At 40.6% G+C, this 14,515-nt stretch overlaps 2 protein-coding genes across 2 annotated transcripts; both read right to left on the bottom strand.

Annotated features, from left to right (window-relative positions):
- Positions 1-6,123: 6,123 nt before the first annotated feature.
- On the bottom strand, positions 6,124-7,104 carry LOC110495578 (gamma-crystallin M3-like). The gene is made up of 3 exons (XM_021570904.2): positions 6,972-7,104; positions 6,613-6,852; positions 6,124-6,457 (listed from the first exon to the last, which is right to left on the bottom strand). The coding sequence occupies exons 1-3, from the start codon at positions 6,984-6,986 to the stop codon at positions 6,176-6,178; spliced, it is 537 nt and encodes a 178-aa protein (XP_021426579.1). The 5' UTR covers positions 6,987-7,104; the 3' UTR covers positions 6,124-6,175.
- Positions 7,105-11,231: 4,127 nt separating this feature from the next.
- Positions 11,232-13,635, bottom strand: LOC110497036 (gamma-crystallin M3-like). Its single transcript, XM_036951406.1, has 3 exons — positions 13,276-13,635; positions 11,899-12,171; positions 11,232-11,541 (listed from the first exon to the last, which is right to left on the bottom strand). Exons 1-3 carry the CDS (start codon positions 13,633-13,635, stop codon positions 11,254-11,256), a joined length of 921 nt encoding a protein of 306 aa, XP_036807301.1. The 3' UTR covers positions 11,232-11,253.
- Between the last annotated feature and the right edge of the window lie 880 nt (positions 13,636-14,515).

Raw genomic sequence — 14,515 nt, 5'->3', positions numbered from 1 at the left:
GGTTAAGCGAGCAGTGTGTCAAGAAGCAGTGGAGCTTGGCAGGGTCATGTTCGAGAGGATGGCGGGAGTTTTGCTTCTCCCATGTCCGTACGGGAGTTACAGCGATGGGACAAGACTATAACTATCAATTGGATATCACAAAATTGGGGAGAAAAAGGGTTAAAAAATAAAATAATACAAATAAAGTAAATCAACTCAATACACTCTGTAGGGAAGCACCACGGTGTAGCCGGAGGACAGCTAGCTTCAGCTAGCTTCTTGACATCAATACAAAACATCAAAACATCAATACAAAACCTAGGAGTCTCATGGTCCTCACCACCTTCCATAGACTTACACAGTAATTATGACAACTTCCCGGGGGATGTCCTCCAACCTATCAGAGCTCTTGCAGCATGAAATAACATGTTGTCCACCCAATCAAAGGATCAGAGAATGGATCTAGTACTGAAAGCATAAGCTACAGCTAGATAGCACTGCAGTGCTATCTACAGTGCTATCTAGTTAGCAAATGCAGCTAGCTAGTTTAGTCTACTCAAACACCCTGCTCAAACAGAGGTATGCTATGTCACTGTAGCTAGTCAAGGCAAGCTTTTGCTTTTAAGTGATAAACTGCTTACACTGTAACGTTACTGCATGATTGTAGCGGTTTTACCAGCGTGTTAGTTCTATTAGCTATGTTGACTATGATGTTACTTTAGCTAATATAGTGACAATGATGTAGGCTGTGTGTAGCGGTTATGATATGGTTTGGCTTGGAAAGTTTTTTTCACCTGGTCACAAACAGCTGATGTGTTGCGCATTATAGTCCATAAGCGAAGGGAAAAGGTGAGTGGAGGAGAGCGCATAGATGCGAGAAAGAATAGAATGTGGCTGCTATGAAAGCGAACTGTGTTTACGCGTGATCAGGGGTGTATAAATTCCACCGATTCTGTTGAAAATCGGGGATAAACATACCTGAATTTGTCCAATAGAAACTCTTGTTTGCAACTGTGGGACTAATGATTACACCATATATCAGCTAGATGCAGGCGAGAGTGATGGCTTCAAAGTATGTTCGGTGTGAACACACAAAAGACATTGATTGCCAAAACTCTGTTCATAGGTGCTCTTGGCAAGCAAACGTCTGACAATCTCACTGGTGTGTGGGATCAACTGGGAACTCATTTAGTTTTAATTATGACTCCTGATGACATCATAGAGAGTCATTTTCTTATGACATTTTTTTCTCCATATTTTTGACTACAGAACATGTAGATATTGGTATCAGTGGGGGTCAGTGCAGTTTAAGATGAGGCCGATATTCTTTTTCAGGAGCATGGCCTTATTTCTATTACGGCATATTGGATGACTGTCATTCATATTCCGTTCTGCCAGTTCAATGTAACAGTGATAGGTTAAAGCTACTACATGATACTTGAATTTGCCCTATACCCATCATGAGGTTGCTACAACGTAGCCTATGAATGAAAGTTTACAGTCTTGTTAAAATACTCCAAACTAGAAGGTAGCAGCAGTGTTGCATTCTTCAGCTTAGTTTGACAATGCTAGTTCCTATGTATTTTGTTTTGTAGGTATCCAATGTTAGCTAACTAGCTAGCTGTGCTAATGTTGCTATTGTTGTAGAATACCCTTGGTGATCCTTGTCAGATGGCCAAAGCTAGATAACTAGCTAGCAAGATGACAAAGAAACTATTTCATTCACTCTCCATAATCCCATGCTGCCAGTGGCATTTTTTTGTTAGCTAAACCTTTAGCATGTAATTCGCTAGCCAGCACAATATATTTTTTCCTTTTGTTGTTACTCCTCTCGGCTCCCCCAATTTGTGCTCTCTGATTGGCTCGAAGTCAAGTTGTCGGCCACTGAGGAGGGTTGTGATTCTACAAGTAGAAATGGCATGTTCGTCGGTATGCAGCAGGAAAGTTTTTTTGTTCTAGAAAGAGAAGGGACAGCCTCCTACCTATCAGCAGTCTATCAACAGTCAAATTCTCAATGTGTTTCATTCTTTAGGGGGAAGGTGTTTGCCTTCTCTCAGCGTCATCGCAAAACTCATATATTTTTTCAAAATACATCTCTTGATTGACAAGTTTAATGATTTCTAAATAACAAAACTACAAAAATAACTAACGGACAGAACCTAATGTTTATTTTGGTTGGAATATTATGGGTCATTGGAGCTAACAACCCCTGGCCATTTGAAAACATGCACGGCTGGAATTTAGGCCTTGGGCCAATTCAATAAGAAACTGGCCTGGCTCTATGGAGGCTATTTGGGACCTGCAGACCACCGTACACTTCCATGCCAAACTATTAATGAGGAAGGGACCAACTAGTGGCGTCAACTAGTAGAGTTTTGGTTAACTCAGAAAAAGGCCCACAGACCTAGTACAAATCATTTCTAATTGCAAATAAATAAACAAAAAATAGATATGTTTTGTTGTCACATACACCAGATAGGTGCAGGAAAATGAGGTATTTTATAGGGTCAGCCATAGTAGTACAGCGCCCCTGGAGCAAATTAGGGTTAAAAGCCTTACTTGTCGGCTCAGGTACTCAAACCAGCAACCATTTGGTTACCAGCCCAACGCTCTAACCACTAGGATACCAATGAGAAGAGTTTTCAGTGTTAAGAGAGGAAGATGATTTTAGAGTAACTTGAAGTATTACTGTATGTTGACATTGGGTTTGAATATTAAAAATGGAATCTGGATATGATTGGTATGGGCTTGTAAGTATACAGATGGTTTGAAGATACATCAATAATTTCACTCTGCTGCTGGTGATTCTCTGATCCCTCTCTACGCAGACGACACCATTCTGTATACATCTGGCCCTTCTTTGGACACTGTGTTAACTAACCTCCAGACGAGCTTCAATGCCATACAACTCTTATTCCGTGGCCTACAACTGCTCTTAAATGCTAGTAAAACTAAATGCATGCTCTTCAACCGATCGTTGCCCGCACCTGCCCGCCCTTCTAGCATCACTACTCTGGACGGTTCTGACTTAGACTATGTGGACAACTACAAATACCTAGGTGTCTGGTTAGACTGTAAACTCTACTTCCAGACTCACATTAATCATCTCCAATCCAAAATTAAATCTAGAATCGGCTTCTTATTTCGCAACAAAGCATCCTTCACTCATGCTGTTAAAACATACCCTTTGTAAAACTGACTATCCTACCGATCCTCGACGATGTCATTTACAAAATAGCCTCCAACACTACTCAGCAAATTGGATGCAGTCTATCACAATGCCATCCGTTTTGTCACCAAAGCTCCATATACTACCCACCACTGCGACCTGTATGCTCTCGTTGGCTGGCCCTCACTTCATATCCTTAGCCAAACCCACTGGCTCCAGTTCATCAATAAGTCGTTGCTAGGTAAAGCCCCGCAGCACCCACCTGCAGCACGAGCTCCAGCAGGTATATCTCACTGGTCACCCCCAAAGCCAATTCTTTCTTCGGCCGCCTTTCCTTACAGTTCTCTGCTGCCAATGACTCGAACAAACTGCAAAAATCCGTGAAGCTGGAGACTCATGTCTCCCTCACTAGTTTTAAGCACCAGCTGTCAGAGCAGCTCACAGATCACTGCACCTGTACATAGCCAATCTGTAAACAGCCCATCCAACTACCTCATCACCATATTGTTATTTATTTATCTTGCTCCTTTGCACCCCAGTACCGCTACTTGCACACTCATCTTCTGCTCATCTATCAACCCAGTGTTTAATTTAACATACTGTAATAATTTCGCCACTATGGCCTATTTATTGCCTCACCCCCCTTATCCTACCTCATTTGCACACACTGTATATAGACTTTCTCTATTGTATTATTGACTGTATGTTTGTTTATTCCAGGTTTAACTCTGTGTTGTTGTTTGTGTCGCACTGCTTTGTTTTACCTTGCCCAGGTCGTAGTTGTAAATGAGAACTTGTTCTCAACTGGCCTACCTGGTTAAATAATGAAATGTAATTATTTTTTTTAGAATATGAATATATAAATTATGTGTTGGAGAAAAATATACCATTACTGCTGTTTTGGAACCACAAGAAGAATCAATGATCATCTTTTTGTTATAGATTGCAAGCATATTTTCTTGGGAATAGATTGTATGTAACATTATTTTGTATTCAAATATTAAATTACCTGAAACATTGAATGAATTGAATTTGAGATGGATGTGTCATGACTGGCCTGTTTGGATCAGGACCACACTCCTCCTACAAGAGACATCTCTCACACCCACCAGAGGGGGAGAGATCGACAGGTATGGTGGTGGGGGGTTTTATGACATCATGCCCATTGTAAATCTTAAGGCAGCAAACAAAATCCCTTTGTCCTCTCAATATGGAGGAAGAGAATGTATGATGGGCCTATGGAGAACCTACCTCAGAACAGTAACGATCGTCATATTGAGGAGACCAAAGCGCAGCGTGGTGTGAATGCATGATTTAATGAAAGACAGAAAACCACGACATACACTAAAACAACCGTGACCGCTAAAGAAACTCTGTGCTAACATGCAACATCACATAGACAATAACCCACAAAATACCCAAAGAAGATGGCTGCCTAAATATGGTTCCCAATCAGAGACAACGATAAACAGCTGCCTCTAATTGAGAACCAATCTAGGCAACCTTAGACATACAAAACACCTAGATGGTAAACAACCCCATAAACCTACAAAACCCCTAGAGAGTACAAAAACACATTCTTTACCCATGTCGCACCCTGACCTAACCAAAATATATAAAGAAAACAAAGAATACACAGGTCAGGGTGTGACAGTAACATGCAATAAACGGACTCTGGAACAATATGTTTCGTCAGCCAAACTGGTAGTAAATGACGATAGATGGAATATGAAAATTAATGTCGTTTTTGTTATGTTATTAAAAGTGAAATGACGACGTTATAACGAAAACATTGTAACTTGAAGAGTTTTCACAATGTGTACCTGACGTTTGCATACTGTACATTGTGTGGAAAATGCCCAGATCAAGTTAAATGTTTTTATAAAGAGGAAATGTGAAGTTAGTTGTCTAAATTGTATTTGAGTAAAATCCAGACCTTACCTCGTCACTAGTTACACCCTAAAGGCGGAAAGACCCATTTCTGACCCGAGGGGATAAAACATGTTAAGAATTATCATATCAGACTAGGTGGCCACCAGCTGCAGCCGAGGTCCGATTAGTTGTAACCCCAAAACGTAACACGAGGTTGAAGAAGACAAAGGAACGTCTTAATCTACGGATGAGTAGCTGTGTCTAAGAGGGTGAATTCAAGCAGGACCACCTGGTTACCACTCTCCAAGGAATTGTGTGTCTACACTGCTTTCATTCCTACACTGGAGCCCCTGAGCTACACAGCTGACCGTACTCAGAAGACCCCCTTTCAGAACAAGGCTAGGAAACAGACCACGAAGAGAACACTGACATCGTGTGGACAATCAGAGCGTTACGCCCGGTAACAACAGAAGTGTCACCATCAGAGGAGAATTCAGAACTCGGACCCCATCGGAGTCCTTCGACACATAATTACATTATTATATTCTGACCCATGAGAGCGGCAGTTCGGGTTACGATTAGGGTTAAACTAAACATAGTTTACAAATGTACCCATGTGTGCTTTTCTCTCGTACCCTCTCTCTTTCTCTCTCTTTTGAAATCCCCATTTTGTGTAACATGTGTGATATTGTGTTGGCCCGCTAGGGACCTGTTTCATTGTACTAAGTTCTAATCAATGGCCTAGACTGTGTGTATGTGTATCTTATATTATAATTTTAGCTTGTTAGTAAATAAACAATCACCTCAGTTGGTGTGGTACGGACTTATTTAGTGGGTTTGTGCAGATTCCCGGGTTATGCGATGTTCAGGATGAGACTGTAGAGGAAATTAATTCATTAGCGACGGTTGTAAAAATCGATATTCTGATATTATTTGAGTTAATTTGGGAAATAGAAACTCAATAAAACCAAACTTTCCCATGGTGCCCCAGATGAATGACTTAAATAATTACCTGATTCATTTAATCACGTAATTATAAACCATGAATAATTCGATGAGCAGTAGTCGTCACATTAATCAATACAACGTCACGTCACGACCAATGCTTTTATACAAGCCTTTATTGTCAACCTAATATTCACATCAAACAGTGAGTTAACAAGAATCCATGATACGCCTCATAGACTGCCATCTCATGTTGCCCATGCTTCCCCCCATGTTGCTGAAGTTCCTGTACTCTCCAGGCCTCAGGTACATCTGCCTGCCTCTGTAGTTGGGCTGCTCGTACATGAGCCAGTGGCCGTCCATCACATTGCAGGACTGGCAGTCGGACATACGGTAACGGTCCATCATGTTCTCACAGTCGTCCATCATCTCGTGCATCTGGCCTCCAAAGTTTTCCCTCTCGTAGATCCTCATCCTGAACTGGCCACTGTGCTGTAATGGAAAACCACAACAACCAAAGCCATTAGAAAAATTGCTAAATGTTAACACATTTTTTATTATAAAATGTTATTCCAATTATAACAATTTTATCCAATCCAAACTACTATCAGTGATAACAGAAACATATGAATTAGTTGTTTATTTACCATGGGGATGTTACGGCAGGACCTAATGCAGTCAGACATGCCCATACGCTGGTGGTCACCATACTCTCCTCTCCTCGCAAAGTACTGGTTTCCCTGGAAGTTGGAGCGGTCATACACCATGAAGCAGCCGCTCTCCACCCTGCAGGAGTTGCACCTGCTCAGGTAGGAGGTCAACTCAGGGCAGTCTGAGCTGGTCTCATAGGAACGACCCTGGAAGTTCCTGTCCTCGTAGAAGATGATCTGGAGGTTAAAAGAAACAACAATATTGACTCCAAACAGTAATACGACAAGTTCAAAATTCACGTTCAACTGCAATTTTGAAAGTTTCTTCAGTGGTGAGGGGCTGTAGGTTGGCGTACCTTTCCCATGGTCATGGTGACTCTTGCTTGGGTAACAGATCTATGGTGATACTTGGCCTGAACATGTATAGCTTATTCTCCGTCCTTGGGTACTTTTATACCTGGCTTAACGTCAAAAGAACCCCCAGCTCCATTGTGAAAAGTCCCGAGTTGGCATAATGGCATAGGGGCCCCTTTACACAATGGTTTCCAGCTAAACCCTTTATAACTCCCCATTGTGTGTATTTGTGAGGTGGGGTCCATTGTTGGATTGTTGCTGTGTGAATGACAGAGAGAAAATAAGAAAATTCTCTGATCATTTACTTCAAAGGGCACCCCATCTACTGTATAATATTATTATAATAACATTACATTATGCACATCATAATGAGTGAGGGATAGGAGAGAGCAAACTTCTTGTTATGAGAGGCTGGTCATGTATACTGTACATTGCCTCTCAATTTAACACACTGACATGTCCTGTCAGAGAAATCAATGAAAACAATATTTGATCTAGATGATCTAGATGTTCAGTGATAAGTGATTGATTGACTGGGATTAGGTTTTTCATTTCAAAGTGAAAATAGGCTAAATGAACATATTTCCTGTAAATTATTACACGAGTAATGTACAGGTAGACAACGTTATGGCTGGCTTTTGTTTTCAGTGAATCTCTAGTTCCCTGAGAATCTCTAGTTCCCTGAGAATCTCTAGTTCCCTGAGTGAAATGGAAAACCAATTTGCAGTCTTGAACTTTGATTGGAAATCAGTTCAGTTGATACTTTAATTCTGAACAGAAAAGTATTTATAAATACAAATTGGTCAAAAATGACCAATAGTCAAACAAAACTGAATTTGTTGCAAGAAATGAAGCTATTATATATCAGTTCTTGGTGTAGTGGTCTATATAGACTTCATGCCTATTTCTGCATCAGCCCACTTCATCCTTGTTGCCAAACAGTCTGGAGTTAGTCCATTATCCATTGTCTGTTGTCCTACCAATGAACAGTGTGGGTGGCCTCCTCCTGACTTAACCTCAAAACCCCTCGCAGCCATGGTCCATTCCCATTTCACATACTCTGATTTGGACTCACACACCAACTGTTCTGTGCTCCAATTTGCATGCTCAGAGCACGGTAGCATGCATATTGAGAAATACCCATTGTTGTCACTGTCACATACTGTAGTTAATCCATTTGAATCTGACCTTGCTATTGAATCTGACCTTGCTATTGAATCTGACCTTGCTATTGAACCTGACCTTGCTATTGAACCTGACCTTGCTATTGATCCACCGTGCATTTAAAGGAACTACAGCTTGTAAGGCTTAGTAAAGTCTTTGTTAGCAATGAGATGCTATATAAAATATAATAAAAGGGTTATGCCACATTTGTCAAAATACCAGATGGAATGTCCTTTAACCTTACCCTTTATCTAGTGCCATATTTTTTAAAATTGTATTTAACTGGGCAAGTCATTTAAGAACCAATTCTTATTTACAATGACGGCCTACCCCGTCCAGACCCTAACAACGCTGGGCCAATTGTGCGCCGCCCTATGGGACTCTCAATCACGGCCGGTTGTGAAACAGCCTGGAATCAAACCAGGGTCTGTAGTGATTCCTTTAGCACTGAGATGCAGTGCCTTAGACTGCTGCGCCACTCGGGAGTTTATGGATTACTTGTGAAGCACTTGTGTAGTGCTTATAATGGCTATGAATGCCCTATAGAGCCTTTAGAAATTGTAGTTTGTTTAAAGTGTGTATTTCTTTTATCCAAATGTGATGTCAAGCAACAGTAAGTTAGTGTTTTAGGCAAGGTGAGCTCGTTATTCCCCTCAGGATCTACTTTCCTTCTTCCTGGACATGCCTCACTTCCTGATTGTGCCAGATATGTACTATTCCTTTAGTCACAGCATTCCAGTCACCCCCATTGGTTGAAATAATGTAGATTTGATTGAGTGATCTGACTGACATTTTAAAATGTGTTTATTAAATTAAAAAAAAATAGGTTATTGTTTTGGTAGCCGTCATCTGTGTAAAAACATATTTGTTCATATTTTATATGAGGCATACATATAAGTGTATATATAATGTCTTATAATACAAAGAATTGTATCATACTTACTAATTGTTCATAAGTAATTATCCATCCTGATAATACATATAATGCGTTATAAGCCCAGAGAGCATAAAATGCATTATATCATTGCAAGAATGTGAAAATCTAGCAAAGAACACTCACATTTCGTGCTAGCTACATATTAGTGTTATATTTAGGTCAAAGCTTAATTTGCCTCGGCTAGCTTGATAATTATATGTTTAGCATCAGTCATGTCTTCAGCCTCTGCCAGCTTATTAGCAATCTTTCACAGTTAGCTGTGTTCCTAGCAAACAGTTAGCTAGCTAGCTAGGTAAGTGTCCGCAGGTGCCTAGCTTTTCCAAATATTTGTTGCTAGTTAACGTTAGCTACCCAGTCCTGCTAACTTGGGTAAATACAACACAGTGTTGGCTTGCAGCTCAGACATTTCTACCTTAGCCAGCTTGTTAGCTAGCTAGCTCTTAGATAATCACACAATGTTGTGCTGTTTGCAAATACCTCGTGCCACTAGAAATTTTAGCTAGCCAGCCAACATTAGCTAGCGACTCACTCAAATAGTCTAATCAAAGTGAATCAAAATCAAATCCAATTTTTGGTGTAGACTAACAGTGAAATGCTTACGGGTCAATTTACAACAATGCAGAGTTAAAGATGATATAAGCTGTAGCTAGATAAACTGTAGCTACTCTAATCTAGCTGCACCTTCCAAAATCCAGGGATCGAGCTAGCTAGCTAGTTTTCCTAGAGCAGGGGTAATGGCCGGTTTTAAATACCAAAAGGCTGATGCTATAAATCACGCTCAGTTGAAATTAATGCTGTTAAGTATCAATCAATCAATCACATTTAACTTCTTACATCAGCTGATGTCACAACGTGCTGTACAGAAAATCAGCCTAAAACCCCAAACAGCAAGCAATGCAGGTGTAGAAGTACGGTAGCTAGGAAAAACTCCCTAGAAAGGCCAGAACCTAGGAAGAAACCTAGAGAGGAACCAGGCTATAAGGGGTGGAGATTCTGGCTGTGCCGGGTGGAGATTATAACGTAACATGGCCAAGATGTTCAAATGTTCATAGATGACCAGCAGGGTCAAATAATAATATTCACAGTGTTGTCGAGGGTGCAACAGGTCAGCGCTGGAGTAAATGTAATTTGGCCTTTCATAGCAGATCATTGAGAGTATCTCTACCTCTCCTGCTGCCTCTAGAGAGTTGAAAACAGAAGGTCTGGGACAGAGCATTTTAGGTAGGTCAATAATGCATGATGCTTTTTAGGCTGATAATGCATTATAGTAATGTATTGTAAGAAAGCTATAACTACTTATGATACATTATATCTTATAGCGAGTATTATAAGGCACTATAAGTGTATTATAAGGCATTATTAAGGCACTTATAAGGAGTTATGTATGCTTCATAGAAATTATTACCACATATTCTATTTGATGAGTTTGTGTTTGTATTATGGCAATGTTACAGTTTTGGAGGATGGAAGTGGGAAGTGGTTTGATAAATATGGCATGCCACTGTGTAGTGTGAAGGGTTGTGACAAGTTAGTCACAAGTTCTTAAGAGTGAGTGTGAATTTGTGAGTGATTGATTATGTCTGAGTAAGGACAGTATGATCTGTTGAGCTGAGCTTTCAAAGCTGAAGTTCCTCAAAGCTGAAGTTCCTTCCTCAAAGCTGAAGTTCCTCAAAGCTGAAGTTCCTCATAGTAAACAAAACAATTGATCACTTGAGCACCTGTCTGATTTCCATGCTTCATCATTTTTAATTACAGGACCTTCTTTGCCTTTAAAAAAAAGTGGCGTAGTTTTATTTCTTATTTAGATCCTCATTTGGCGTAGTCGGCAGGATTCTGTTGTTAAGAGCTTATCAATGTCTAAAACACCCATACACAAGGCAGTGTCAAGTGCCTAGCATAGGCTAGAGGTTTTTTAAGACTAAATATAAGGATTATAAAATTTTGGGAAAAGGGGACATTTTTGTTTACATTGTGTTTACATACATTTCAGCTGACATTACTGTTTATAGTGGTTGCAGTATAATCGTTACTTATAGTGGCTTTTTAGTGTTTAGAGTATTATATTGATATAATAGTAATTTACAGTGCAGTGGCTGGTGGAAATAAGGTAAGAAAATCGCTGCAAAAAATGAAGGTTTAAAATGTTTATTAAAAAGTCGTTGCACTCTTTAAAGACAGCACATTTAAAAGGCAGCATCGCTGCTGATGCGCCTCATGGACTGGAACCTCATTTCATCATTTCCCATTCCCATCTCTCTCGTGTTCCTGTACTCTCCAGGCCTCAGGTAGGTCTGCATGCCTCTGAATTGGGGCTGCTCGTACATGACCCAGTGGCCGTCCATCACGTTGCAGGACTGCATCTCGGGCATATGGTAACGCTCCTGGATGGAGTCACAGTCGTCCATCACCTCGTGCATCTGGCCTCCGAAGTTCTCCTTCTCGTAGATCCTCATCCTGAACTGGCCCATGTGCTATTGGAAAGAAAATAACACATTTCACGCATCTATTAACGGAACAGGATGAGCTTGGTTGATAGGATGGCATACAATGCAATATGCCACAATCTAAAAAGAATGAAAAGATAAGCACAATACGGTATAATTGTTATCCTTTTCATTCATTTGCGGTTGAGGCATTTAGCTGGATCTACACAACCGATGGCATGGGATGTGTTTTTATGTTAACTTTAGATTACATTTGAGGTGTGAAAACTTTAGACAGACTTAGATTTTGGAGTGTAAGATAGTTTTATGGCATCGATGATTGTGGTCATTGTGGTGTGGTTGTGAATAGTTGTGGTCTGTTGTGCTGTCTGCAGAAGTGCTTACCTGGGGGATCATACGACAAGACCTGATGCAGTCGTTGAAGCCTAACATGTGCTGGTACTCAGGGTACTCTCCCCTCCTCAGGAAGTACTGGTGGCCCATGTAGTTGGGCCGGTCGTACACCATGAACATGCCACTCTCCACCCTGCAGGAGTTGCACCTGTTCAGGTGGGAGGAGAGCTCGGAGCAGTCGCTGCTGCACTCATAGGAGCAGCCCTGGAAGTTCCTGTCCTCGTAGAAGATGATCTGGAGAAAGAGAAAGTATGCTTTGAAAGTCTAAACATCTTGACGTGAAACCAATTGATTTTGATGTGCAAAAACTCATACATTCTATCCCGTTCAGAAATTATTCTACATAATAATTGTAATGTGTCTGACAAAATCAAACAATGCAACCATGATTATAATTACAAGTCATTATAAGTAATCTGTAGTTATCATAGTGTTCTGAATCTAAAAACACACACATCAAGGATATATTCCCCATTGGAAATGGGCTCTGATGCATCCTAGATTCATAGTTCCAGTGCCAGATGGCGTACAGTTCAGCACTGTGCACAGACTTTGATCACAGCCCCACATTACAGTACCTTTCCGTTCATGGTCACAGTTATTAGATTTCTGTTGTTCTCCCTACTGGCGTGCTGCCTTTTATGCTTGATGTAGCTCCAGAAGAATCTACCGCCCAATTGTATAAAATGCTGAGTCAGCTGAGCAACACTGTACTGTACTCTACATCAACGCCACGCTCACGGCAAAGAGTTATCATTTAGTGCTCTGTAAGGTAAAAGGGTTTAGATTAGGTCTGATTCCTTTTAGACGTATTGTATAGTCTCTTTGAAATAGACTCTGAAAGGTGAATTAACTATTTATGGATTTGAATTTAGCTTCAACATTTTATTTATGTAAATTATGTGCTCATAATGAACCATTTAGGGGAAACACTTATTTTATTTTATTTTAATTTAAATTGAACCTTTATTTAACTTTATAGGCTATGCTCATGCCAATTTCATTTGCATTAGGAATAGGTTTGTGCAGTGCACACAAGAAACTTCCACTCAAAAATGATATTTTGGTATTCCACTGTTGATGACAGTCCCGAAATATGTTGCATGTCAGCAGTCCAGTTTACAAGATATTGGACTTTCAAGAAGCAAAGTGTCACCGGCCGCATCATCATGATGCAAACTGCGGACTATTGAACAATACCAAAAGATAGTTGATTTTACCTTTAAGTGGTAGGTAAGGTGTAGGTAAAGGTGTACCTTACAATTTATATTGCATAGTATCAAAATAGTATTCAAAAAAGTAGCAAAAGCAATATGGGGGTTGTTTTAATTGCTCCTTGAGGGTATCAGCAATATGATATTCAGTCACCCATAAGTGTTCCTGCCTCAGGGGCCGCTCCAGAATCACCCATAAGTGTTCCTGTCTCAGGGGCCGCTCCAGAATCCCCCATAAGTGTTCCTGTCTCAGGGGCCGCTCCAGAATCCCCCATAAGTGTTCCTGTCTCAGGGGCCGCTCCATAATCCCCCATAAGTGTTCCTGTCTCAGGGGCCGCTCCAGAATATCCCATAAGTGTTCCTGTCTCAGGGGCCGCTCCAGAATCCCCCATAAGTGTTCCTGTCTCAGGGGCCGCTCCAGAATCCCCCATAAGTGTTCCTGTCTCAGGGGCCGCTCCAGAATCCCCCATAAGTGTTCCTGTCTCAGGGGCCGCTCCAGAATCCCCCATGGCATATGGTTTATATCGTTTTCATGCTCGTCAAACCATTTAGTGACCACTCAAGCCCTGTGGATGGGGCAATGTCAGCCTATGGGGGCATGCATTGCCATGGTAACCAAAATAATGGCCTACCCAGCATTTGGATGCATGATCCTAAGCATGATGGGAACCACACCTGTGTGGAAGCACCTGTTTCCAATACACTTTCAATACACTTTCAATACACTTTGTATCCCTCATTTACTCAAGTGTTTCCATTATCTGTGCAGTTACCTGTATGTCATCCTAATGAAAAAAATTGTAATATTCAGAGTTTACAGTCATATGTGCATACATTGTTGTATGGGTGGCCCCAGCAGGAATCAAACCTTTATAATACGTTTATTTTATAGGGTAACACTTTATATTAAGTTTATTTTATAGTGTAATACTTTATATTAAGTTTATTTTATAGGGTAACACATTATATTACATTTATTTTATAGTGTAATACTTTATATTAAGTTTATTTTATAGGGTAAAGTTGGCCCTATAGGGTAACCCTTTATATTAAGTGTGTGTGTGTGTGAGTGAGTGCGTGCATAAGTGCGTGTGTGTACCTGCGTGGGCATAAAGAAAGCAGATGACTGTAATACATGAATTATGTAAGCAGGTGGGCGACTATACACTTTGATCTGTTCTGAAATTGAATAGCCACAATGTACTGTAATCCTGACCCCTATCAAATACCTTACTTTTATAAAACATCTATTGTGTTCAGTGAAATGGGTGGCCCCATTGTGAAGAATCCCTGACCAAGCAACATGACGCAGCATAGAGAGGTAAACCGCTGTCTGGTTGTTATGTACTGTAACGGAATACATTTGATGTCCCTACAAAAACGTATCATGCCCA

Source organism: Oncorhynchus mykiss, chromosome 18, assembly GCF_013265735.2.
Source record: "Oncorhynchus mykiss isolate Arlee chromosome 18, USDA_OmykA_1.1, whole genome shotgun sequence".
Taxonomy (NCBI): Eukaryota; Metazoa; Chordata; class Actinopteri; order Salmoniformes; family Salmonidae; genus Oncorhynchus; species Oncorhynchus mykiss.
Note: the sequence above shows the minus strand (reverse complement) of the source record. Positions and strands in the feature narration are given on the sequence as shown.